Source organism: Miniopterus schreibersii (assembly GCF_964146895.1).
Source record: "Miniopterus schreibersii genome assembly, chromosome: 11".
Taxonomy (NCBI): domain Eukaryota; kingdom Metazoa; phylum Chordata; class Mammalia; order Chiroptera; family Miniopteridae; genus Miniopterus; species Miniopterus schreibersii.
In genome coordinates, this window is record NC_138111.1 from 3,488,941 (window position 1) to 3,516,120 (window position 27,180).

The 27,180-nt window shown below is 53.2% G+C and overlaps 2 protein-coding genes across 8 annotated transcripts in view; one reads left to right on the top strand and one right to left on the bottom strand.

Annotated features, from left to right (window-relative positions):
* Positions 1 to 26,142, bottom strand: TTF1 (transcription termination factor 1). 7 transcript variants are annotated; one of them, XM_081152303.1, is made up of 11 exons: positions 26,123 to 26,142; positions 17,825 to 18,801; positions 16,913 to 17,127; positions 15,213 to 15,398; positions 14,250 to 14,328; positions 11,960 to 12,090; positions 10,759 to 10,993; positions 8,776 to 8,865; positions 7,636 to 7,701; positions 2,619 to 2,704; positions 1 to 1,938 (listed from the first exon to the last, which is right to left on the bottom strand). In XM_081152303.1, exons 2-11 carry the CDS (start codon positions 18,781 to 18,783, stop codon positions 1,754 to 1,756), a joined length of 2,232 nt encoding a protein of 743 aa, XP_081008429.1. In that variant the 5' UTR covers positions 18,784 to 18,801; positions 26,123 to 26,142; the 3' UTR covers positions 1 to 1,753. The 7 variants fall into 7 exon arrangements, 5 of the variants coding, with proteins under 5 accessions (XP_081008429.1, XP_081008427.1, XP_081008428.1 ...); XM_081152301.1 differs by lacking the exon at positions 26,123 to 26,142 and adding an exon at positions 22,578 to 22,630; XM_081152302.1 differs by lacking the exon at positions 26,123 to 26,142 and adding an exon at positions 21,926 to 22,000.
* The window catches only part of CFAP77 (cilia and flagella associated protein 77), a 93,520-nt gene continuing 91,358 nt past the window's right edge, over positions 25,019 to 27,180 (top strand). Inside the window, exon 1 of the mRNA XM_081152306.1 lies at positions 25,019 to 25,501. Within this exon, the coding sequence (XP_081008432.1) occupies positions 25,313 to 25,501 (189 nt within the window). The 5' untranslated portion in view covers positions 25,019 to 25,312. The remainder of the gene's footprint in view (positions 25,502 to 27,180) is intronic.

Here is a 27,180-nt window from a genome sequence, read left to right on the forward strand (position 1 = left end):
AATTCTTTCCACACGTTTTAATGTATCTATATATACACAATCTCCTTTATTCTTTTTACTTTTACAAAATTGAGAAAATATGTAAACTCTTATGTTAACCGAATCTGCCAGCATTTAACACCGCATGATAGTCCACTGTAGGAAGGACAGTTGCTTACCGAGTTTCCTACTAAGGAGCACTCGTGTTTCCCTATGTACATGATGTGTGCTGTTCCAGTGCACTGCTTCCACCATCGCTTCAGGCCCCGGACGTGGGACTGTGGGGCCGTAAAACACGTACATTCTTACGGACCAGCTGTCTTACCCACCGTCCTCCACAAGGAGCATACAATTTACATCCCCACCAGCATGGAAGCTGTTTGAGGGAGGAGGTGACCGAGGCTGAATGCTTTCTAAAAAAAATATTCGTTTGTCTGCTGAACGTTTACTGAGTGTGTACTGTATGCACAGCACTATGTGGGTGCTGGGGACTCGCGGGTGACCCAGGACCTGAAACTGGCTTGTTGCATTCTTCCTTCTCTGGCGACGGCAGGTTTGGGAAGCATCTAGCTCTGCAGATGAACGAGCCACATCACATCATGACGTAACAGGTGACGTCAGAGAGAGCACTCGGCACAGACGGCGCCACCACCGTGATGGGACACTGTTTACCACATGCTCCTCCCTGGGAGCCGCTGGTACAGATGTGGCCAGAAGGCGGGAGACTTTACTTCCTCCACCAGCTGGGTCCTGCCCAGGGCTGCCCATCGGGACACTTGTGAGAAACTGAAAGGCAGGAGGTGGCAGGAGCCATGTGCGCCAGGGAGACAGGTTCCTGCTAAGGCTGAGTGGCAGGGAGGGGCAGAGCTGTGGAGGAGCCGGGGCACACTAGGCCGCAGTGGCTTCCCCTCAGGTGCCCATCACTGGGTGATTCCATCTCCCCGTGTACTCCTCCATCCTGCTTAACAATTTTGCAGCCTAGATCCCAATATGAAATCAAATCTGAAATGTCTGAGGTGCTTTTGCTTCCCGACTACTGGAGTAGCCCCTGAAATTCCAGCAGGCTTGAGTGTGCCTGACACCCACGTGGCATCTTTCCGTGTCCAATGGAGCCAGTGTTTCTGGAAGCAATGGAAGAGTACTGAGCTTTTCCCTGCAGCTGGACACCAGGTGAATCCAGTGACTGGCTCTGAGGGGGCATCATGTCCGGAAAATACACATCTTTAAACACTGGGACACACTCAGGAAGGCAGGCTGAGCACCCTGTGACAGGTGCACGGGAACTGAAACCTGCATGAGGAAATGGCACGCCCACGACTTCCCACTGACACTCATCTCCTTAGACACATAAACAAGTGAGCGGCAGGAAGCAAACCGTGTGCACACTGAGCCGGTGATGCCCTCGTTCTGCCGGTGCACGAACAGTCGGATCCACGCATGGCTGAATGCACGAAGAGTTGAATCCATGCAGAGCTGAATCCATGCAGTGAAATGTTTACGGGACATGAATCCTCTGCTGCACGGGGGCCTGGGGTTCTGCGGTCGCACAGAAGCCGTCCGATGCGACTGTCTCCAACGTGACAGGTGTTAAATCACACCCTGCTCCTGCTCTTCACATGCAGACAGACTCGGCTCCACAGCACAGGCCGTCACTTTTGTGCCCGCCCTTCGGCCACCGCATCTTCTTTACTAGCCAACAACACTAAAAACAGCTTTACCGACACATGTATAGAAATACAACCAAGCCAGAGAATGGACACGCAGCACCTTGCCCCTAACTCGGCCCACTCCCGTCGTCGTCGTCCTCGCTGTCTCTGTCGCAGTAGAAGATGTCCCTGAACAGGAAGGCGCGCCTGGGCGCCGCAGGCGTCTGCAGCCTCGCGCGGCCTCTCTCCATCTTCTTCTCCAGCTTCTCTCTGAGCAGAGGCAGGCTCGTCTCATGAAGGTAGTCGATAATCTCTAAAGAGAAAGGTTTACCTCTGAAGTCACTTGTGCAAAACCTTTCTCCGGGGTGAAGGGACAGGGGCATTGCTGATGTCTCGTGTGGTTCTTCTGTGCCAGGCTGTTCTCACTGGTTTGCTTATACGCGCTCGCTCAATCCTCTCGAAATCCTATGAGGCAGGCGCTGCTGTTGAACCGTTTCTCAAGTGAGGAAGCCAAGGCACCGAGACGTTATGCAACTTGCCCAAAGTCATGGGCTTAGTCGGGGAGGGGCCAAGATTCAAACCCAGGGAGTGACGTCTGCAGAATGCAGGAGGTGTTTCATCACACACCCCAGGGCAGAGGGGCACCAGACCAGTGGTTGCCAAACTCTGGTGCCAGGCAGACCACTTGAGGCTCCTGTGAGCTTGTTAGGGAAAATCCCGCCTCTGAACCGGCCTGGAGACCAGCATTTGGTATGTCAGGGATGAAGCCCCACTGTGTACATTTTTAACAAGCTGCCCACATGACTCTGATAACCCAGGTCTGAGAATCACATCTAAACCACCCACAAGTGGCCGCAAAGGAAGCGGGTCTCTTACGTTCTTCCTGGAAGTGTGTGTGTGTGTGTGTGGTGTGACCATCATGTGCCCAAGGCACTACGGTCGCATGGCACTGCACACCGTGGCCTTAGCCGTTCAGATACTGAAAATACTGACCTGGGAAAGTCTTTTTCTGCCAGAAGGGAACACAGGTCGCTTTCAGCTTATAAAATTTAGTTTGAACATAAGACGGAGGAACATCCCTTTAGGAAGGAAAAGTTTAAAAGAGGTTAGTGTGAGTTCAAAGCCGATCACTCCAGCACGTGTGCTAACGGGACACGGAGGTGAGGTCTGTAGACCTCGGGAGCTTTCCTCACCCTCAGCGTGAAATCGTCATGGCCACAAACACAATCAACCACAAGCCTCACGACCCCTCTATCAAGGGGCCACGACTCTCTGCCCTCATTTGAGAGATGGGGAAACTGAGGCAGAGAAGCTGTGCAAGCTAATACAGGGCAAGTTGGGACACGGGTGATTTGACTCCAAATTCTACACTCTTAATCAGTACACTTAGGATCAATACACACTTGTCACCACTCAAATGCAGAGGGCCCGTTTTTTATTTTGTGAAGCTTAACAAAGCAGATGCTGATGCTGTTTTGTGACTCACATACATTTTCACTTTATAGTAAGTAAAACCAAAACATCCACATCTTACAGTTTCTAAAGTGAAAACCACTAACTTCACTCCTGGACACTTTTTCTTAAACAATGAAAGTGTGACGTATTTGTTTCAATAATTAGCTAATCTATCAGTTAGAATGATGACCACAGACAATTTTATCTGTTAACGACATAGAGGCAAAAGATGAGCGGGCTCCTTCAACCTCTTCATCACAGCGACCACTAGCTGAACACAGAGCACCAGGCACCAGGCTGAGTCTGCCCTGCGTCACCTCCTCAGGGCCCCATTGGGTCCTATTAAGCCAGTGTGTAGGTGAGCAAACCGAGACAAGGCCGGGAACCACCTGCCTGAGGACGGCTAAATAAGTTCCAGGTCAGTCTAACTCCAGGGCACCACGCCACCCGCTTCCCACAAGGCCACGTGCTGGCGTGATGTTCTGTGACCCAGCTCAGGCTCAGACGATACTTGGTCTAGACATTGCCAAACTCAGTAGGTGTTACGTCTCATTAGGTGAAAATGCTGTCTTTAAATCCTGCCTAAATGATTCACAAGGGAGGCTTTAAAAAATCTAGAGATAATGAACTTTCAATTATTTTTCACTGTTTTAATTCACTAGTAAAACTTTGAGGGTGTACTATTTCAAACAGTATTTGACTAGATGCCATAATCTCCATGTTACAGCATTGAGACTTATAAATCTCAAGTAGAATAATCCATTTTAAAAATATACATGAGCCAGGTAGCTCAGTTGGCTATAGCGTCGTCCCCAAACGCCAAGGTTGTGGGTTTGATCCCCAGTTAGGGCACAAACAGGAATCAACCACTGACGCATAAATAAGTGGAACAACAAATTGAGGTCTCTCTCTCTCTTTCAAAAATCAATTTTTAAAAAATTATAAAATATACATCTAATTTTTACTTAAAATCATTAAAAACCCATTTAAGACATGTGATCTGAAATGTCACAAAATACACAAAAATTTATTGGAAAAGTCAGATTTTAAAAAGTAGGTTGACAGTACAAAGGGTGGGCTCTCTGGACATAGCCCCCAGAATGCAAGTTGGTGGGGTACAAAGCAAGGTCCCCCTCCTTCTAAGCACCTGACACTGTCACCCCTCAGGGACCCACCCCACAGGGGAGCTAGGGAAGGAAAGGGTTCTAACTGATAAGTTAGCATGTGCCCGTAATTCCTGGCAGGGCCTGTCACTAAAAGATTCCAGTTCTCCAAGTTAAAAAGAGGTATTGCTCTTTGGCCACTTCCCAAAGTATAATAAACTGACCACCGAACCAGTTTAAACCATTTCTCATGGGTCAATGACAACTTTGCACCAGCAGCCATGCTCCTGTCCGCCTTCCAAACTAAACGCCAAACAATCCCTCAACACCCACTTCCCAAAGCCCACCAACACCTGTGCCCCGTGACCCTCAGCAATCTGCACAGAGGACTGTGCTTAGCAGGCTGGCTCTCCCTCGGTCACCGAGCAAGCCACCCGGACACTGAGCACAGTGGCCTCTCCTCAGTAGCGGGCCTGGCGCAAGTGCAAGGGCAGCAGCACCGCGGGCTCCAGGGAAGGCAGGCAGCTCATGACCACGGGGCACTCTCCCCTCGGGTGCAAAGGAGCACCGCGGGCTCCAGGGAAGGCAGGCAGCTCATGACCACGGGGCACTCTCTCCTCGGGTGCAAAGGAGCACCGTGGGCTCCAGGGAAGGCAGGCAGCTCATGACCACGGGGCACTCTCTCCTCGGGTGCAAAGGAGCACCGCGGGCTCCAGGGAAGGCAGGCAGCTCATGCACACGGGGCACTCTCCCCTCGGGTGCAAAGGAGCACCGCGGGCTCCAGGGAAGGCAGGCAGCTCATGACCACGGGGCACTCTCCCCTCGGGTGCAAAGGAGCACCGCGGGCTCCAGGGAAGGCAGGCAGCTCATGACCACGGGGCACTCTCCCCTCGGGTGCAAAGGAGCACCGCGGGCTCCAGGGAAGGCAGGCAGCTCATGCACACGGGGCACTCTCTCCTCGGGTGCAAAGGAGCACCGCGGGCTCCAGGGAAGGCAGGCAGCTCATGCACACGGGGCACTCTCCTCAGGTGCAAAGGAGCACCGCGGGCTCCAGGGAAGGCAGGCAGCTCATGACCACGGGGCACTCTCTCCTCGGGTGCAAAGGAGCACCGCGGGCTCCAGGGAAGGCAGGCAGCTCATGCACACGGGGCACTCTCCTCAGGTGCAAAGGAGCACCGCGGGCTCCAGGGAAGGCAGGCAGCTCATGACCACGGGGCACTCTCTCCTCGGGTGCAAAGGAGCACCGCGGGCTCCAGGGAAGGCAGGCAGCTCATGACCACGGGGCACTCTCTCCTCGGGTGCAAAGGAGCACCGCGGGCTCCAGGGAAGGCAGGCAGCTCATGACCACGGGGCACTCTCTCCTCGGGTGCAAAGGAGCACGGCGGGCTCCAGGGAAGGCAGGCAGCTCATGCACACGGGGCACTCTCCCCTCGGGTGCAAAGGAGCACGGCGGGCTCCAGGGAAGGCAGGCAGCTCATGCACACGGGGCACTCTCCCCTCGGGTGCAAAGGAGCACGGCGGGCTCCAGGGAAGGCAGGCAGCTCATGCACACGGGGCACTCTCCCCTCGGGTGCAAAGGAGCACGGCGGGCTCCAGGGAAGGCAGGCAGCTCATGCACACGGGGCACTCTCCCCTCGGGTGCAAAGGAGCACGGCGGGCTCCAGGGAAGGCAGGCAGCTCATGCACACGGGGCACTCTCCTCGGGTGCAAAGGAGCACCGCGGGCTCCAGGGAAGGCAGGCAGCTCATGACCACGGGGCACTCTCTCCTCGGGTGCAAAGGAGCACCGCGGGCTCCAGGGAAGGCAGGCAGCTCATGCACACGGGGCACTCTCTCCTCGGGTGCAAAGGAGCACCGCGGGCTCCAGGGAAGGCAGGCAGCTCATGCACACGGGGCACTCTCCTCAGGTGCAAAGGAGCACCGCGGGCTCCAGGGAAGGCAGGCAGCTCATGACCACGGGGCACTCTCTCCTCGGGTGCAAAGGAGCACGGCGGGCTCCAGGGAAGGCAGGCAGCTCATGCACACGGGGCACTCTCTCCTCGGGTGCAAAGGAGCACCGCGGGCTCCAGGGAAGGCAGGCAGCTCATGCACACGGGGCACTCTCCTCAGGTGCAAAGGAGCACCGCGGGCTCCAGGGAAGGCAGGCAGCTCATGACCACGGGGCACTCTCTCCTCGGGTGCAAAGGAGCACCGTGGGCTCCAGGGAAGGCAGGCAGCTCATGACCACGGGGCACTCTCTCCTCGGGTGCAAAGGAGCACCGCGGGCTCCAGGGAAGGCAGGCAGCTCATGACCACGGGGCACTCTCTCCTCGGGTGCAAAGGAGCACCGTGGGCTCCAGGGAAGGCAGGCAGCTCATGCACACGGGGCACTCTCCTCAGGTGCAAAGGAGCACCGCGGGCTCCAGGGAAGGCAGGCAGCTCATGACCACGGGGCACTCTCTCCTCGGGTGCAAAGGAGCACGGCGGGCTCCAGGGAAGGCAGGCAGCTCATGCACACGGGGCCCTCTCCTCGGGTGCAAAGGAGCACCGTGGGCTCCAGGGAAGGCAGGCAGCTCATGCACACGGGGCACTCTCTCCTCGGGTGCAAAGGAGCACCGTGGGCTCCAGGGAAGGCAGGCAGCTCATGCACACGGGGCACTCTCTCCTCGGGTGCAAAGGAGCACCGCCGAGACCACGAGGGAAGCGAGAGAGCAACAGGCTCTCCCGTCTCAGAATCTCTCCCAGCAGCCTTTTCATCACCAGGAGGAAACCGCCACCAAAAGCAACTGCACAAAAACTACAGCGGCGAAACGTGACAGGTGCCAGCAGAGCCAAACTGGCCCAAACCAGACCCAGGGCCTCCCAATGTGAGTGATGAACTGCACTCAGCACGTTCCTGACTGAAATCCAAAGCCCTAACGTAACCGGGAGGAACCATCAGACACTCCAGCGGAGGGAGATTCCCCCCACATTTCAACTCTACAGACTGACGGACACGAGGAGACAGGACACGCAGCCTGTGATCCTGGACTGCATCTCAGACTGGGAGAAAGGACAGGACTGGGACAAGCGGTGACGTTTGAATGTGGACGGTGTTTATAGAGCAGCACTGTCAAAGTCAACTTTCCTCAGCATGACAGCTGTAGAACGACACCCTTAGGACACGCCGCCCACCACCAGCGCTCAAATGGTGAAGGGAAGCATTTAATTACCCTGGAGAAGGGAGTAGGGGTGGGTAACGCAAATGTTGCAAATTGCTGGTTACTGGCAAAGGGGGCAAAGGGCGCGTGGGGCTCTCTCTACTAGTCTCACAACGCGCCAGCTCTCTGAAGCTTCTGAGGCTCTGGACTCACTCCATTCACTCCTCGAAGGTGCCTTCTGTGGGGGCAGAGTGGGGGTTCAAAATACACACGCACATAAACACAACTTCCAGATAAGCCCACATGCAGCATGAATATGAACAGACGGTCTTACCCTATGGTACCAGCCAGATCTTCCCAGTCTATTTCATTAGCATCCTCCACATTTATTTCATACAACCTATGAGAAATCACAAAATTGAAGTTTTCAAGCAAACATCAGCACAACGGCCATCTTCGGGGATGCACGTTCACTGGTGCCGGCTCCCTTGTTGCACAGGCCCAGCGAGGTAAGACCACTAGCCCAAGGTGAGCCCAAGGTGACTAAGTTAGTGGGCTACGGCCTGGAAAGCCACCCTTTCTCCTCCCGAGCCCTCTGCACCTCCCCATTATCTGGTATCCTCCCACACCACGGTGCCTGTCACGGTAAAAACGCACTTTCACCCCTCAGTGCAGACACAGAAGCAGTACCTGTGTGCTCAGCACACACCACGTGACGCTCACTAGTTCACTGACCCTCAGCGCCCCTGAGGAGCTCGGGGGGGGGCTACCTCCACTCTATAGCCGCAGAGATGGGGCTGAGAGCCTGAGTCCCTGGGTCAAGGTTTCACAACTGCCAGGCGGTACCGACACCGGAACCCGGGCAGCCCGACATGGGATGTCTCCTCGGCTCCGCTCATCTATGGGGTCTCTCTGGTGGGAACACAGGGAGGCACGCCAGTGACATTACAGCGGGTTCAGGATGAGCAGGGGGAACACGGCTGGACGTGGGGGTGCACAGAATCCAGAGCCTCCTTCTGTCTGCTCTTTACTGTTTCTCACTCAACTGGAGCCCAGTCCATCTCACAGGCTTCTGGAAACAGACCCGTGACCCCCTTCCTTCAGGACAGGGGGCTCTGCGAGGCCCAGAACTCAAAGGCCCAGCCCCAGCGGCACCGACTGCACGTGATGGAGAGCAGCAGGGCGCAGCTGGGGGGAAATAACTAACATCCGAGGGAAAACCTCCCAAGGCTGAAATAACTGTATTTGTCGTGTGTGTGGTAGGTTTTCCATGCACCTTTCACTCCTCCCAGGAGCACTCGGGGGCAGGCACTATCGCCATCATGCTCATTTAGGACGAACCACCTACGCAAGGGAAACACCGTCGTACACGGGCAGGGGCTGGAAGGGGCCTGCACCGCGCACCCCTGCGCGGCCTGCGGCTGAACACCGCCCTGGCAGAGTGGCAGCGAGCCGGCGCCGCTCCCACACGCACCTCTCGATCAGGTTGATTTTGGCCTGCAGGGCGTTCACTCCGCGGTACACGTCCCGGCCATTCGTCATCCTCTTGGTGAGAATCTCTGTCCTGCATCAAAAGAAAGAAAAGCACAGCTCACTTTCAAATGTACAGCTTCTGTTCCGGTTCCCTATCTTTTTCTCATCTAAGCTCCTGCCTCAGAACCACTTTCCAGCTTCTGCAACTCATCCCTGCCCGCATCTGCCACCACCCACAATATACCTGTTTTCCAAAAAAAGTGGGACAGGGCACACCAAATGATAGACAGCAGTGGTTACTGAACCTGGATGATGAATACAAGGAGCCCTACGTTTGTGTGGTAACTTCCACAATAAACAAGTTTAAAAGGCGAAAAGAATAAGCCATCAGCAAGTGCTAAGGGACTCTGTGTAAACTCGGTTTAGTCTTGTTTACACACACAATGATGTCACTCTGACTCCCGTTCCAGCTGCTGGAACATGGGACAATTTAGTGAAGTCCTGGAAGATCGGAGGATTCCTCTAAGGCGCAAAGCTAATGGCTATCGGGAAGATGACCTAAGGTCCTAGAGAGAGGAGCAATCCAACTTATTTAAAAAGGTCCTTGTCTTGCACAGAAAAATGTCACAATCTGATCATTAGCTACCACACTCACTTTTTAAAAAAATATCTTTATTGATTTCAGAGAGAGGGAGAGGGGGAGAGAGAGAAACATTAATGATGAGTCACTGATCGGCTGCCTCCTGCACGCCCCCCACTGGGGATCAAGCCCGCAACCCCGGCATGTGCCCTGACCAGGAATCGAACCGTGATCTCCTGGATCCCAGGTTGATGCTCAACCACTGAGCCAGGGCAATTCACCTTCCTGATGGGAGAGACGTGGCACACACGTGGCGATGGCACCCATGTTCTTATTAACAGCCATCCTCATTCACTGCTTTGAACTGTCACTTGAGGTCATTTCAATGATACATGAAGTAAATGTATGTTCAGGCTGCAAGGGTCCTGCTTTTTTCTTCAAATTGAGACTCAAGTCTCACACATTGTTTAAATTCGTTGACTCTGAAGGTGGTCTACTTTCTTTAACACTGACCATCAACCCTCTGACTAAGGCTCACAACCCACCCTTTTCTTAGGCTAAAATGTAGGGGTGGGGAGGGCTCTGGTTCCTCCTTCTTACACACTTTCCCCCAAACGTTATCTGTTCTTTGGAGTGTATTTCCGAGCCTAGTCTTCTATTAAAATAAACAACTCTACAGTGGAATGTAAGGTGCACAAACAAGAAACAGTATAATCTAGTTTGCTTTTAGCATAAAGTATGCGTGCTCGGAACCGCCTTCTTGTTTGACAGTCAGGATGCCCGAGCTTCCTTTGTGCAGGGGTGGGTCCTGAGCCCTGGAAGCCCTGCTTCCAGGGCCAGCTCAGGGAACCTCCAGGTGGGAAAAGCTACACGAGGCCAAGAATGTGCAGAACGCTCAGGACTGAAGGTGCCTGGGGCAACGGATGCACCTGACATTCTAAGATGAAGAGCAGGGCTCCCCACTTTAGGCAAAGGCAGATGGACGCGGGTGTGACAGCAAAATTTAAAAGGCAGAGCTACCCCTGATCACCGTGCTTGAGATTTCTCCCTTGAATGTTAGATTTTTTATTTTTAATGCTACAAACAGAAAACCACCTTGTTATCAAAGACTTAAAAGGGGACAGACTGAAGAAATCAGAAGTCTGTGTTCAGGATTAAAAAGGTTCAAGTTCCTATGAGGAAGCCGTACAGCAAGTCAGGGCTGGTCAAGTGCTAACTTAAATCAGATGCTGACACTCAGGAGCTGAAGCAGCAAACGAGGGGTGCGGCTCTTGGCATGGAAGGCTTTCCACATGGGGGACACAGATACTCTTATAACCCCACCCATCCGCCCACTCTGCAGAAACTGTGCAGAGAGGGAGACAGAGACTTGCTGAAATTTACAAAAGAAGCCTTAAAACTTACCACTTACTTTTACACTGCATCCAGTTTCTGGTTTCTACTTTGGCTTCGACTTCTACCCAAGATATGCCCTTGTAGAGTTTTTCCCGAACAATTGACAGGCGGCCCTCAGGATTTTCTTGGAGTTTAGAATCTACCTCTTTTAAATCCTGGGGAGACATTTTCTTTAGAATCACTTCTTCAACAGCCTTGATTAGTTTCTGGGTTTCCATCTTACTCCAAGCGCCATGGTTTCTTTCTGTAGATACAAAGGATGGTCTGAGAGTGGCTAATCTATTTCTTTCAAACAAAATATTACGAACGAAATGATAACGACAGATACATGTCTTTACACATTTGTCCAAACCCATAGAATGTACAACATCAAGATGACCCCTGATGCCAACTCTGGACTCCAGGGGATTAGGATGTGTCTGTGTAGGTTCGTGGACTCTAACAAACGTACCCCTCTGATGGGGGAGGCTGATGGTGGGGGAGGCTGTGCACTAGGGGCAGGGGGCATGTGGAAATTCTCTGTACCTTCCTCTCAATTTTACTATGAACCCAAAACTGCTCTAAAAAAGTAAAGTCTGAAAAAAAGAGGTAAGTCAGACACTTTCAGAAGACAATGGGCAACATCTCAATTAAGAAGGTAAGATTATCAGATAGTTACACACAAACTAAAATGAAGCTACTACAGTGGTGGTGGATCCATTTTTAGAATCAGCGCCTGCCCACATGGCGGACATGGGAGCCCCGTGCTAACAGTGACAGCCACTAAAGACTGTCTCCTTAAAGCAACAGGATTTTTCATGTGAAGAATATAAGCGAGGAAGCTTTTGATGAAAGAGAAAGAGACAGGAGATCAGCAACACTGGTTTGAGGGAAAGTTCCTGAGCTGCACCCCTCCCTCCCCAAGTTTCCCTGCCAGCTGGGGGAGGGCCTCTTCCGCCCAGCCTCCTTGGAATCGGTCCACTGGGCAGCAATCACAGTTGCGCTGAAAGCAACAGAACTGAGGTGTGGTAGCCATCAGTCTTGTGACTAAAGGTCACGGTTTCATAATGTCACAGGAGGAAGTGAAATAAATCAGTGTTAGAAGATGGTTTAAAAAGCAAAAGCTTGCTCTATAGACAGGTGCAACGATTCCTGGGCATTGGGTCATGGTGGCCGACAGCTGGCGGGGCTTGTTCACTCACCCAGGTGGGCACCAGAGACCACAACTCACCACTGCTGATCTGGGAGAACTTCAGGGCAACGGAGAGGCTGCTTCGAGCCACCAAGTCCCCAATCTTTTTCCAGTCATTGCCATGGAGGGAGTGGTATATTTTTAACTTCTCCATATCCCCTTTGCTGTACCTACGACAAAAGGAACACGTTATAATTCTTTGTTTTAAAATTTATTTTGTAATTAGGTGAAATTCACAACACTAATGATTCTAAAGAGTATGATTCAGTGACATTTAGCAGGTTCAAAATGTTGTGCCTTAATCACCTCTATCTCGTTTTTAGGCTTTAATCACCCCCAAAGGGCACCGTGCACCCATGAAGCAATCGCTCCCAGTTAATAATGACTTGTTGCAGGAGAAAAAGATACCCTGGCCATGGTTTGCCTACCACCCAGAGGCTGCAACAACTCTGCACTAACTACAAGATTAAAGACCGTTGTCATCACAGTCCCCTGTAGTCCTGGGAAAGCTGGAGAGGCGGGCTGTCCGATGACCAAGGGGAGGGCTGTCCAATGACCAGTGCTGCGGTCACTTTCTATCCAGGCATCTCCACTGTGGTCACCGTATCAATCTGTCCCCACAGTCCAGGCCAGAGGCCAGGCTCAGTACAGTGGCCAGAGCCAAATGGGATCAGGGCATCCCCATCCAAGCCCTAGAGGCCCCACACTTCACCCACAATACTGCACAAATTTCTTAATGTGCCTACAACGCTCGCCGCATTCAGAGTACGGTAAACAGACTTGAGCCCTTCGCTATTAAGAACTGTGCCTTCTAGTAGTTTCCTTCTCAAGGCAATTGGGATCTTTCTGAGATTAAAAAAAACTTAAGGGAACCCTTGAAGCAGCAAAAAAGAGAACGCCAGACTGAATGTACAAAAAAACGGAAACATTAAAATTCTTTATTTTTGACTTTCTACACTTTTTTAAATTAAGAATTCCTTAAGTTGGAAAAATGTTCTAAAGGTAAACAGTGACCACAACGCAAAAAATATGGTACAAATAACTGAGTGAACTTTATTATTAGAATGACAGACTTTCATTATTCTAAAAATTTCATTCCCACACTTACATCACAGGTAGGAAAATGTTCCCTCACCTGTCACCATTCATTTCCCAAAAGAATTCTTCTAAGTCTGATTTCAAATGTCATCTTTAGGACTTCCCTTAAAGTTCTGTCCTCAGTTGTCTAAAACTGGGGCTTGGCTCCAAGGGTAGGATGGATGTCAGTCTGTGTGGGGGACCTTTCCTCTACGTAAGGCTAATTTTTTCTTTTGGTAAAAAAAATTTTTTTAAAAATGTTTTTATTGATTTCAGAAAGAAGAAGGGAAAGAGGGAGACAGAGAGAAACATCAATGATGAGAGAGTTGTCATTGATCGGCTGCCTCCTGCACACTCCCCTACTGGGGGTCAAGCCCGCAACCTGGGCATGTGCCCTGACTGGGAATCGAACTGGTGACCTCTTGGTTCCTGGGTCAATGCTCAACCACTGAGCCACAGCAGTTGAGCCTTTATTGGTAAAAAAATTTTTTAAAAGAAACCAAGGTCATATCAGTGTTTGTAGTTCAGATAACACACATGTGTTGGTTTCAAATCATGTAGCTCGGTAGAACCCAGTTGGCCCTGCTGGAAGCACTAACTCTGCCTCACAGAGGGCGTCCAGTTGGGGAGCCGCTGGCCGCTGTTCAAGCCCTCAGAGGAGGAGCTGACGCTCTCACACCCGTCCCCTCGTCCTGGAGCAGAGGGCTTCCCCACAGCCACACTTCACCTACACTGGTTTTACTTGGAATGTTGGAAACAAACTGTAAGTGGATATTTTATTTAGGAAAAACGGAGGAAAGAATGACTATCGCCACATAAGCACTTGCGTAGAATCTAATCTCTGAATCACATTCATGTGACCTCGTACTGGTGCCAACCTCCACCTTCAAATATCTACTGACAACCTGAGAACCGGGCTAAGTGCTCAGGGGCATGTCGCCCCCAGAAGGAACGCCGGGTTCACAAGGCACTCACGAGTTAGCAGACAGACTTCCTGAGTGACAGAAAGAGGTAGAGCACGGCGAGTGTGGAAATGAAAGTATAAGGAAAAAGTGAGGACTCAGGGGAGACCACACGAGGTTAGAGTGGAAATGGAAATGAGCCAAGAAGACACCACCTGACACCGAGACACACCTGGTTTCACACGGATCTTCGTGCCTTTACCTCTAACCTGGCGTGTGGACATTTTGATTTAGTGTCAGCACAGACCAGAGACACACTCTGTGTCCAGCTGCTAAGACGTAGCTCTTACCTGCCTTTGTAATTATTGACATCGAACATCTTCTTGGCTCGGTAGTACACGAGTTTCCAGGGCCGGGCGATGCCCTTACCTAAAGTCAGAGAGGTGATCAGTGGGCATGTGGCATGAAGTGGTCACAGCTGTAAAGGGGCCCAGAACAGCCCTTTCAATAGCACTAACTACCCTAGACCCGTGGCAAGGCTGGGTCACCATGTCCTGCAGGGAGCTGTCGAGGAAAGCAGATGTACATAATCAACCCAATTTCTTGGAGACGTCTGAAAACTAGATGCTGTGTATGCAGCAGCTCCAGCTCCGGTCTCCTGAAACTCATGGAAAAGACCCTCATAAGGCAGAGTAACATTCACATAATTTGAATTGGAGGAAGGGGGGCTAAAGTGGGGACACGTGCCACCCGCTCTCCATAGGAACTTTCCAAACGATTAAGCTTTCCTCACTCCCTGCAGATGAAACAAGCCCCCCACACGGCTCGCTCTTCCGTTTTCCTGGGAGCTCTCCAGAGACCACCTCAGAAATTAACCTCCTTATATCTGAGAGGTTTTTCCAGGCCAATGCTGTATCGTTTCATGACCCTGACTTCCAAACATCACCTCCAGGAAGGGTTCCAGCTACCGGGCACATACACAGCCACACTTAGAACACTCAGGAGACCCTGGTGCCTATAGGATGTGCTCTGTGTGGTAAGTGCAAAACATAGGCCACAAAGAACAGAAAGGGAAACCAAAAGCAAAGTTATTACCAAGTCGGACAGCTAGAAGTTGATCATCTCATTCTTGCTCAGATCTGTAAAGCACTATACCTGGGAGGCATGAACACACTCCTGATCCCCCAAACACAGGCTGCCAATGAGAACACTGGTCCCCATGCGCCGAGGGCCTGGCACTATGCTGAGCACCCACCATGGGTGCCATATGAGGTGAGAGGTCGAGGGTGGTCAAGCGACAACTCTGGACTCACCAATGTGCAGTCTAAATGCGTATTTTCTCTTGAGGTCGGTGATGGCGGCCTTCTCCTCTGGGTACCTGTCCGTGTACAGCAGCTTGTCCGCATTCTCAATTCCAGTCAGGGACAGAAATTCTTGCACGTTTTTTTCTAACTGCTGATTTTCCTTTGCAGAAAACTTGCCAAATTTAATGGCGACACCTAGGATTTGGGGAGGGAAAGAAAGTATGTGTTGTCAATAATGAATGAAAGCGAACCCAGCACTAGCTCCTCAGTGGTGACAATGCAGGGGCCCGCCAGCCTGTCCCTGCCCATCCCTACCGGGAGCAGCCTGGCTCGCGCGCTATAGCTTAGTCTCTGGTCCCCGCTGTGGAACCCAGCTGTCCTTCCGATTCAGCTCAAGCCACACTCCTCTCCCAAGGTCATCCCATTCCAAGGGACCTTCCTTACTCATCAATCTATTAAAATAGTTCTTTTATATTAAAAAGTGAATGTGCCCGGCCGGGCGTGGCTCAGTGGTTGAGCATCGACCTACGATCCAGGAGATCGCAGTTTGATTCCTGGTCAAGGCACATGCCTGGGTTTCAGACTTGATCCCCAGTGGGGGGCGGTGCAGGAGACAGCTGATCAATGACGACTCTCTCATCATTGATGTTTCTCTCTCTCTCTCCCCTTCTCCTTTCCTCTCTCTGAAATCAATAAAGATATTAAAAAAAAAAGTGAATGTATATTCATTAAAAATTGAGAGTATAGAAATAAAAGTTGAGAAAAGCCGCCTTCACTCTCCTCTGCCACGCTGCCCCCCGTGGCTGCCTGTGGACTGGCTGGTATGGACGTCACACGTATGCTCACCACGCACATGTACGGGGGGGACAATGTCACTGCACCTGACAGTCTATTCCTCTTAGAAACTCAAAGCACTCACGTTTCATTACATGCTGACTGCGTTATACAGTGTATTTCTATCCTTTGACTTATTTCTAAAATATCTTTTATAAAATACATACTCTAAAAATTTCAGCACAGAATATACAAAGCTGGGATCGTTCTATAGACCCTGCTCTATAAATCTGTCTAGTTTTCAAAGCTCATCTTTCCCACGACTGCCCCTTTTCTTTCTTGATGGCCAGAGGTTTTGGACCTTACAGCAGCACTCGGCAAACTGCTCAGTTAGCACGTGGCCTCACGCTCGCAGTTTATCCTCAAATCCAATCAGCTTCCTGGGAGGTGCTTGCAACACAATGCAATCCAGGAGGAACCAGGCTGGGTCTCGTTTGACACCATGCCCACTCCACCAGCTCACCCTCAAATTAGTTTCAGGGAAAGAAATCACACCTCATGGAAGTTGATAAGTTAATGTACTTAATTTTATTTCACTTCCGTATCCTTCCCAGGCCACAACCAGCCAACCTCCTTGACCCCCAGCAGAGCCAGGCAAAGGGGAAACCAGTGCACTTCACTGGGCTCGTTTTACAGCTCGGACAATAATTCTGGAGGGATGTGCTATAGAAGCGTACACTTGAAACCTATATAATCTTATTTACCAAGCTAACCTCAATAAATTCAATTTTAAAAAAACACAATCCTGGATGGAAATAAAACTGAAAGTAGCTGAAGAATGGTTCTTGTGAATCTATAAAACTGAATGTTCACAGAAGGAAGGGGCCAGCTGTGCTTGGAGGGAAGTTCAACAGCACCGAGGTTCCCAAGCTCACCCTGCGCTTTGAACTCCTTGAACCGTCCCAAGTCATCCCGGTACATGCGCTTAATCGTGGTGGCCGCCCTCTCCCCGATGCCAGGGATGAACTCCCGGAGCTGCCGCACGGCGGAGGCCAGGTCCACGTCTGCACCCTCCGAGTCTTCAGACAAATGCCGAGCTTCAGAATCTCTAGCCCATTCCACGCTGTTTTCTTCATCTGCAGGTCCTAACCTAAAGGGGGAATTGGATTAGTGTTGAGACATCAGTTGCCCTAGTAGCTTTTACATTTTTTTCCTGAAATGACTCTCACTTTGATGAGAGGTGGTTCAGCTGGGGATGTCTGAACTCGGGTGTAACTGCTAACTCGGATCCATACTTCAGAGGCTGCCCACAAGGCAGACGTGTAGCCCTACACTGCTTCCACCAGAGATTATGTCTTACATTACTATTTCTCAATGAATTTTGTTTTAGATGCGGACTTCCTAATAAGCTAAGCCCTCTGCTACCGCCATAGACACCTCTCCCCAACCCTTCCAATGAGTTAAGTTTTATAATAATGGTTACTAATTAGTTAAATCAATGCCAGGGTTTCCATGGTTACAGTTATTTTTACTGTGGTAATAGCCACATTTCCCCTTTGCATGGTTTTCTATGTATCAATCACTAATTCATCCCCAAACTGTCTGCCAAATGTTCAAATTTCCTCTTCGTAAGTTTGACTGTATCAACTAACTACTCAGACAGGAAGCTGGAAAAGAAATTGTGTGTATTTGTCTAAGAAAAGGGTCCACAGTTTTCAGAGGGCGCTGTACGTTTCCTGGCCTATCTCTGGGATTCCTGCCATTTACAGGGATGTGCTGAACAGAGGCCCCAGGCAGAATCTGGACAGAAGACAGACGCCCTCAGGAGGCAAGACAGGCCACGTTACCTCTGCACCTCTTGCGGACACTCCTGGGTTGGCTCCTCTCGCGGCCGGGGTGTCATGCTCTCCTCAATCGAGGAGCCGGTGCCTTCCAGTGAGTCGAGGAGCGGGTCCCTGAAGCTCGTGGGGCACCCCGAGAGCCCACCGCCGGAAGCTGGGGCGCTTTCAGCATAAGACCTCCGCCTCTTTTTCTTAGCCCTTTTCTTTAACCTGCAGGGCTCTTCCCAGCCCTCTGCAGGCCCCGCACCTGGGACCACTTGCGAGCCCTCCGAGGTCCCAGGCTCGGGACCCTCAGATTCCTGGCTACGTGAAATCTTTCTCTTTCTTTTCTTAGGCTTTTTCTGAGCAGCCCCCGGCAGCTGTGTGACCGCGCCTTCGAGGCCCACAGAGAGCAGGGACTCGGGCTGGGACAGGGCCCTGGCACCGGAGCCCAGGCCTCCCAGCCCCGCATCGCAGGGCGCAGCTTCCCGCCTACGCTTCTTCCTTTCCTCCCTCACTTTTCTGCGTGATTCTTCCGACTCATCTTCATGTCGCTTAGAAACTGCACGCGGCTCAGCGGCTCCAGGCGCTCTGGCTGCCTCCTGTTCCTTGCTCATGTCAACATAAACGATGTCAACATTCCTCCTACGGCTCTTCGACGTGTTCTCGATGTTCGCCTTGTCCACCAGGACGCACACGCCCGCCTCGTCCTGTAACCCCGGGGCGCTGCTCCTCCGCCTTCTGGCTGCAGAAGCGGCCTTTTCGGGCTCCTCAAGGAGCTCTGGTGCTTTCCAAGCAGACGAGGCCAAATGCTGGCGGTCCTTTCTCTTTTTTTTCGTTTTGTGAGACTGTTCGCTTGCTGGGGGGACGTCTCTGAAACCTTCCTGGGCGTGCGTCCTGTGTCTCTCCTTATCTACAGAATACTTCTTCTTTTTCTTGTCAAAAACTGGAGTGCGGATCTCCCATCTGCTCGACTCGCCTTCCATTTTATTCCTAGAGGGAAACTTGACAACAATGGCTTATTTTTGCAAAGCATTTTAAACACTAGCCTTGGGAGGAAAAAAAAAATCACAGAAAATGGAACTTCATGACAATGACAGGCTGGAGTCATGATTACACGCTCTATGCCAGTGCATACGCTCAGGGGGCTCGCTGCTGCCCACTCTGCCTGCTCCCACCGCCTTCACGACAGAGGAAAAATCGTTAAGGGGAACCACCGTCCCTGCACCGCCAGGTCCTGCTCCCCACAGCGTCACCTTTTACCTCTCCTCCAACTCTGTGCTCCAGCCACACGTGCCCTTTTCTGGTCCCCCAAACATGCCACACTCCTTCCCTTGGCTCAAGGTCTGACAGCACCCAATTCCCTGTGTCTTAGAGCACTCTCTGCTGCCTCCCCTCCTCCTCGCCTCCTTCCATCCTGCAGAGCTTGGCTGGAACATCACTGCTTCAAGAAAGCTTTCCCTAGACAAAAGGATGTACACATGATGACACCATGTATATTAAGTCTAAAACCCACAAACAATTTTATGTATCTTTTCTCAATGGATACATATGAGTAAAACTATGAACATAGGTATGGGGATTAAATTGGCAAATTCAGGGATTAGGGACAAGTACAGAGCCAGTTTCTCCTATAGCTGTGATTTTTTTCTTTCTTAATTGGGGTAATGAGGATGGGGTGCTACATTTTTATCTATATTACTTGAATGTCCAAAATAAAAAGCAAGGGGCAGAACAAGGGTATAGGTTGCTTTTGTTTGTGTTTAAAAACAATCAATTCAAGGATATAAATATCTAAGTATTTACCCAAAAAAAGCAATAGAAAGAAAGATTCCCATGACCCCTTGGGCTTGGCCCATTCCCCAAATGCTACACTGATTTCATAGCAAACTGTACTTAATTTTTGTAACATTTTGCCCAACTGTAGCTTTAAAAAATAAGAAGGTTACTTAATTAGTCATTTAATGTCTGTCTCCTCTGCTAGAAAAGGAAATTCCAAGAAGGCGGCGATCTGCCTGTATTGCCACCATCGGGGAGCCATGTCCTGGAACTCTATCTGACATCAGAGTGCAAGACCACCAATGTCTTCACAGTGGGGACATCCAGTGTCCACTGACCTCAAAAAGAAGGTCACCTCTGAGAAAGAGGCTGGATGGGCCTTGTTAATGTCCAACAAAGAGTCAGAATTCTACACTAAGTTGGAATGAGATTTCATAAGGCACCAATGTCAATACTCAGAGAGCACATGCACTTTGCAGCTGAAGTACATTAACAGAAATGAACTTTATAAAAGAGATGGTTACAAGTATAATTTTACAAACAAGTCTTATAACCCTCCTTGCTCTGTATTGCTTCTGTGTTTCAATTTTTAAGACTTCATTTCTCTTTGACTAGTTAAACATTTATGTGGCTCAAACTCCATAAACTATTCTCATTTCCCTCCTTCCTTACACAGAAGGTAGCATCGATATATTCTGATCAGCATTTTGCTATTTTTCATTTAACAATGGATCCAGGAGCTCTCTCTGTTATCAGCAGTTTCTCAGGTCTGAATGGTGACCACATTTTCTACAGAAGACACCTAGCTTCTCCTGGGTAGTGAAGAGGCTAGAGGAATTGTGTGGCTGGAGGGAGGGCAGCTACAACCGAACACGTGGACTTACACTATACACCAAATCCCCCAGCCTCAGGGTCTCACCTTCCATGGAGGTACCGAGAGCTTTGGTTGAGGCCTTCCTCCCTGATGTCACCCAGAGACTCATGGGAACCTAGGTATGACCTCTCTAAGGTCTCAGCTATAGGCAAGGTCAGTGCTGCAGGCTGACCCACTATTCGGAGAGTCTAGCAGACTTTGTCCATCTTATACAGTATACTACTGTAGTACCAGCATCCAGCATAGTGCCTGGCTCAGAGGAGGAGCTCAATAAATACATATTATGGAATGAATCAATGCCTTCTCTTTGGCTGTGCTTAAACTGCTAAAGGCGGCTGGAGAAGAAAAAAAATCACAATTGGGCAGATGAGCACCACTCTAAACACTTGGTTGCTGATTCTAGGTGGGACCTGAACACTGTCCAGCAATTGAACTATGCCCACCTAGACCTGCTACAGTAGCCACTAGCCACACGAGGCGGCTGAGCACCTGAAAGGCAGCCAGGCCAAACTGCGCTCTAAGTATAAAGGGCACACTGGGTCCCAAACACCTAAAACAAAGACACTAAAGGACCTCAGTCATGATTTTTGCATACTGCTTTCTGTTGAAACAGTAATTTGAATACTGTTGGGTAAAATACATCCCGAATTCCACCTTTTCCTTTTCATGTTTTTTACTGTGGCTACTAGCCACAATATTAAATTACATACGTGGCTTGCACGCTGTTTTTCTGGACAGCACTGCTCCAGACAGCTCACTTGCCCGCTCTCTTGAAAGAACTATTTCAAATCGCCTTAACTCTCAGCAGACTTCTAAATGCCACTGTTCCCCTCACCTGCAGCCAACTAACTTGCCTCTGACCTCCCTCATGCACACACGTTAGATAAGAAATGTTTCCCTCCAACCCAGCATGCCTGCGTGCACCTGTCCCCTTCGCTCTTCCCCTCTTGCTGCAGCAAAGGAAGTGACCCTTCTCCTGACAAGGCCACTCCCTGCCCGTGCTGCTGGATGCCAGCCTCCCGCCGCCTCTCAGAGACCCGGATCCTTCAGGTCACCCATCCCCCCATCTCTAGCCTGTCCGCACTGGCTGCCTTCTAGGAACACTCCATCCATCTCTAGGCTCCTCTAAATTAAACAAAACAAGCAAAAAACAAGGAAGCAACCATCCTCTCACGCTAACGCCCCATCCCCTTCCTCCCCTTCACAGCAACATTTCTTGGGAGAAACTGCTCTGTCCGTTTCCTCCCCTCCACCCACTTCGTAGTCCCACCCTCCCTACTCGCGCGTTCGCTGAGCGCCTAGGCCTCTCCCGGCCCATCCCGCAGGACCTCCTCACAGCAAGGAGCAGAGCAGGCTGTTGCATTAAATATCCCACTCCCCACCACTGTCTTCTTCGTAAACACCCAAGTTCCTCCGTCTCGTTTCTTGAATTCAACACAACCCTTTAAAATATACGGTCACTGCCCGCTACGTACATGTTACGGGTTCCCCGTTCCTCTTAGGCCCAGACCCACGACTCCGCAGAGCTACCAGGCCCTCGGCGGCCGGTCAGGTCGGCGCCCGGGCTCCGCGGCGGACGCTGCCCCCTCGGTTCCCGCAAACACCGCGTCCCCGGCGTCCTCCGGGACGTGCCGAAGGCGGCTGCGTCCCCGAGGAACGCGTTTCCTCCGCGCTGCCTTTCTGAGCTGAGGCTGGTCTGAGTCTGAAAGTCGCTTGGAGGCCTCCGACGGCTCCACTGGCCCTGCCGGGTGTGCGGCGTGTCCCGGGAGCCCCGCCGCCCCCTCCGGCGCTAACCACCAGGGGCCTCCCGCCGGCGGGGCCTCGTCCTCTGGGCCCAGAGAGTCCCTGCAGCGAAGGCTACGCGCCGATCTCCACCCCTGCGGGCCTCCGCTTCCCGCCCCGACTCCTCGCCGCCCGCGCGGGCTCCGGGGAGCCCACCACCCGCAGGGCCCGCTCGGCCCCCTCAGCGGGCAGACCCAGCCTCGGCCCCGTGCGGAGCGGCCTGCAGCGGCCGCCCCCGCCCGGAGACCAGGCCACGGGCGCGTCTCCCGGAGGACGACAGCCGCCCGCCGCTCGGTTTACACACGCGCGTCGGAAACACCCGGAGCAACCAGAACCGCTTCCTACCTGCAGACGGTCCCGAGCGCCACCGCCCGCCTTCCGCCCCGGAAGTGCTGCCGCGGCGGAAGCGGAAGTGGTCGCGCGCGTCACTTCCGGTCCACCTCGGCGTCCCGTTGCCACGGTGACAGCCCCCTCCCACGGACTGTGACAGCCGTGTGGTTTCTGCCCATTTCGTTCCTGGGGTGGGATGGACTGGGCGGGATCCTAAAAGTAAGCGAGTGGGCCGACCTCTCCCGCGGTCTGGCTAATTCGTGCGCGCACCCCATTTATTCAACGGCGCCTGCCCAGCGCCCTCCCCAGTCCACAAGCGGAGAGGACGGCGAGGGCCCAGCCCTGAGCAAGGCGGGCGCACAGTCAGCCAAGATAACTGCAGGCTCTCCCACACGGAAGACGAAACCGAGCGGCGTGATGGACAGTGACTGGCGACGGTGAGCGGTTCCGTGGATGCCGGAAGGCTCTCCGAGGAGCGACGTTTGAGCCAAGTTCTACAGGAGCCCGCATCTGGATGGACGAGTGTCCTGCGCTGGAAGCAAAGCCACAGGCCCCGACCTGATTCCCGAGGAGCTGAAGGGCGCCAGGGCGGCTGGGCTCAGCGAGCGGCCGGGGAGGGGTAGGATGCGGCCTCAGGGGCAGGCGGGGGCAGCTGTGCAGGTCTGCTGCACACTAAGCTTAGATGAGGCAGAGAGGGCCCCCGAGACCTATTCCAGCCCCCCCCCCTTCAGCTGAGTCCTGAAGACACTTAGCTGTGATTAAAAGTGCGCATACACCGCTCAAGTTTCCAGCCTTATTGCACAGCGAACATGACCATATTGGCACCTTGTTTTCTCAATCCTGTAACAACCCTGGGCTGCAGGTGTCTTTACTGGGTGTCATCGGCCTCACCTCGTGGGTGAGAAACTAGGGCTTCACGTAACCTGTCCAAGGGGACTTACGGCCCGCCCAGGACTCACACCTGTGCTCTTCTCCGCGGCTCCACTCCTGCCCCTCGCTGCACCACCCCACTTCCTCCGTGTGAGCTGCCAAGCGGCTTTGATCGAAAAGTGCACAGCCTGCGTTTCTGCAAAAGTCCGGAAGTGAGACAGGCTGGAGAAACCACAGGCACACTTCACCCCCCCCCAAATGTCACCACCAAGGGCTGCTGCGGGCCTTGGGTGAGCCGCGGAAGTCTGTCAGGGCCACTCTGGAGTGGGGCTGGTGTTGTCCGCTGTTGGCACGTAGGTGAAGTGCAGGTTCGCGGCCGATGCATCTTGCCCTGTGGGGAACTCCTCACGGTGCGGGCATTCAATGGTGATGGTGGTGGGGGAAGAAACCCACAAAAGGTTGGCACTAGAAGGAAGGAGAGAACTTCCAGGCCAGTGGTTCCAAAAACACTGCTCCACTCACCCGGGAAGCTTGTGAAAGGGGCAGATCCCCAACTTTGCCTATGGGCTGCCTATCGGGCACCATTATAGCATCACATTAAAAGTCCATGGTCATGATAATGGCCTTGTAGTTATGTATGAGAAGCTCCTTGTTCTTGGCAGATACTTGCTGAGGTGTTTGGGGTCAAATACAACACTGTCTGCAGGTGTTTTCAAAATAATTCCTCAACGTGTGTGTGTGTGGGGGGTGACCCACCCTGAGAAAGTAAATGTGGTGAATACTAAGGGCCGGGGAATCTCGGTGAAATCTGCATGGGTTTTCATTGTACTCTTCTTTCGACCTTCCTGCAGCTTTGAACTTTTTCGAAATAAAAAAATCCAAAGGAAGGGAGGGAGATATTTTAAAATACAGATTCCCTCGGATCCCATTTCCAGATATTCCGGCTCAGCGAATCTGTGCTTTTCAACTCGCCTTCCTTCTGTTGCCCAAAGTTGGGCACCGTTGATCTCATTTAACCCCAGACTCTCCTCCCTGTTTCACAGGAGAAAATGCCGGGGATCCAGGAGGGTGAGTAGTGTGAGATGGCCCAGCCAGTGAGGATTCCTAATTCATCGTGAAACATTTAGCGCTCTGTGCGGGTGTGTGTGTGTGTCTGTGTGTGTGTGTGTGTCTGTGTCTGTGTGTGTGTCTGTGCTGGCGTGTGTGTGTGTGTGTGTGTGTGCGCGCGTGTGTGTGCCGGGTGTGTGTGTGCCGGGTGTGTGTGTGCGTGTGTGTGTCTGTGTCTGTGTGTCTGTGTGTCTGTGTGTGTGTGTCTGTGTGTGTGTCTCTGTATGTGTGTCTGTGTGTGTGTCTCTGTGTGTGTGTGTGTCTGTGTGTGTGTGTGAATCTTTGACTTGGGAGACTAAATGGCCCTCGAGGGCCCTGTCGCCTTTTAACACAAGTGGTAATTCTTGGGGTTGCCTCACGTCTATTTAAGAAAACTCTGAACACGTCCACTTAGGTGACCGCCAAGAGTTTCCTAGAAGAAACGAAGCCCGCGTGGAACCGTTGGCGTCCCGTCGCCATGGGGACAGGCCGTTCCATTCTTCCTTCAGGGGGGTCTCGGCCGCCTCTCCTTCCCCGAACCGCAGCACGGCGCCCAGAAGCAGCTCCGAGGAGCCAGAGGGGGGCTCGTAGGCGCTGTTAGGTCTCCTTGAAACGAGGGGAGGGAGTTGCAGAGGTTGGCGCACCCCGCTCCGGAGGGAGCCCGGCGTCCGGTGCCCACCCCTGGGTCCGAGTGGTAGGGTCCGAGCGGTGGGCTCCTCCGAGCTCCGCGCGGGTCCCCAAGCTGCCGAGGGCGCCGGATCCAGCCCCCGGGTCGACTCCCCGCGACCGCCAGGATGCCGGAGGCCGAGAGCTCCTGCCAGGACGCCCCGCGCAGGAAGAAGCCGCCGGTGCGCCGCACGGTCAGCCAGATCTGCCCGCCCCCGCGGCGGCCCCTGGCGGTGGCCGACATCCGGCCCGGCATGGAGAACGAGAGGCTGGGGGTCGTGCGGGATTCCATGTTTCAGAACCCGCTCATCGTCAAGGTGAGAGGCCGCACGCCGCCGCCCTTTCGAGCTCGGGCGCCCCGCCTCTGAGCCCGGGCTCGGCCGGGGGGCCGCGCGTCCGGCCCTGGCCCCGCCGCCCGGGTCTCTGCGGAAAGCTCCAGCTCCGGTCCAGAGAGACCTGCACCCCCTGGCGGTCACGGGCAGGTGGCACCTGTCTGAGCCCCAGCTTCCCCGTCCTCACAGTGGGCTGATGACCGCACCAATTAAAGGGAGCGACCGGGAAGACCGACTCGGGCGGGCCCGCGGGACCCCTGGCACAGCCCCCGACTCCTGTGGGCCCGCGGGACCCCTGGCACAGCCCCCGACTCCTGTGGGCCTGCGGCGCCCACCGCTGCCACTTACCCGGGAGCCTGCAGCTGAGCCCACGGGGCGACGGGTCGCACGCACCCAGATGCGCCCTCACGCGCCTCCTGCCAGCGCTCCCGGGGTGCGGGCCGCCGCCTCCCCTTCCCTGCGCGCCCTGTGTCCCCTCGCAGCACCCTTCCCACGCCAATTTCCGCTCGGTCGAGCCCCATCCAGAGGTGCAGCGCCGAGAAAAAAAGCGCGAACCCGGGCCCCGGGAGGCCCCGCGGGCTCAGCGAGGGGCCCCAGGTTTCTAACCGGATCGCGGCCTCTCTCCTCGCGCGCTCCCGCGTTCAGTCTCGTTTCGGACTGGTGACCCCCCCTCCACCCCCCCGACGCCCGACGCTTTCCCGGGGCCCCAGGCAAAATCAAATTGGGGGTTGGCTGTTGGGGGGCGGGCCACGCGGCACGTTTGTCTCGCGCCACTGGGGGGCAGTGCGCCTTTAAAAATGCGCGCAGTCCGCGGACGCGGGAGGCGGGAGGCGGAGCGGTAACCCCGGCTCAGCCGGGACTCGGCGGGTGCACCCCGGCGGCGGATGGGCGCCTAGAGGTTTTTGTTGGCGGTCTTGCTTTGGGGGTGCAGGGAACCTGAGCTTCGTTAACATCGCGCTGGAATGAGCTGCGTTCGCTGTTCCTGTGAACACACGGGCCTCCCGCGCCTCCCCCGCGCGCTGCCCCGGGCTTGTCGCACTAGGCGCCTTCTCGCCCCCCCTTTCTTATGACACCCCCGCCCCCAAGGAGAGCAAGGCCCTTCGCTTATTTCTAGGTGAGAAGGGCCATTCTCAGTGGACAGATGAGCCAGAGAGGTGGGGTTCACCGTCCTGGGGTCAGGGGGAGAACCGAGTCCCCCACCTCTGACCTGCTGCTCTAGCGTTAGGTCATTGCCCCCGCCCCCCCCAAGTCACTCCTGGCAATTCCTTACTGAATGTGAACCGAATGGCATTTTGCAGTTACTGCTCAGCATGGTGAATTGGTGGCGTGTGGTGCCCACCCCAAGCTATACACAGGGACTTGCACACATGTAAGTGTACGCACACACACATTAGAGACACACATACATTTCCATGTGTGTGCACATATGTACATACATGTGTACGTGTACACTGTACACAAATAATATAATAGGCATAGAAGTCAAGTTCCCTTCCTTTTTCCGCTTTTGCTTCCCCAGCTCCATTTCAAGGACATGTGGCCTCTGGATGGCACTAGATGAACAGCTTCCAGGACAAATCCAACCGCTGCTCTGTGCCCCGAGCTTAGGTTTGGAGAAAGTGCAGACGTCTGACTGCTGACGAGGGGGTTGTCTTCAGGGCATG

Bases quoted from the DNA above. Each gene is read 5' to 3' on its own strand.
- TTF1 (XM_081152303.1), bottom strand. From the start codon at position 18,783: ATGGAAGGCGAGTCGAGCAGATGGGAGATCCGCACTCCAGTTTTTGAC. The intron at 7,702-8,775 runs GTGCGTGTGGGA...GATTTCTCATAG, and splicing joins AAAATCAACCTGATCGAGAG to GTTGTATGAAATAAATGTGG. The intron at 2,705-7,635 runs GTAAGACCGTCT...TCCTTCCTAAAG, and splicing joins GATCTGGCTGGTACCATAGG to GGATGTTCCTCCGTCTTATG.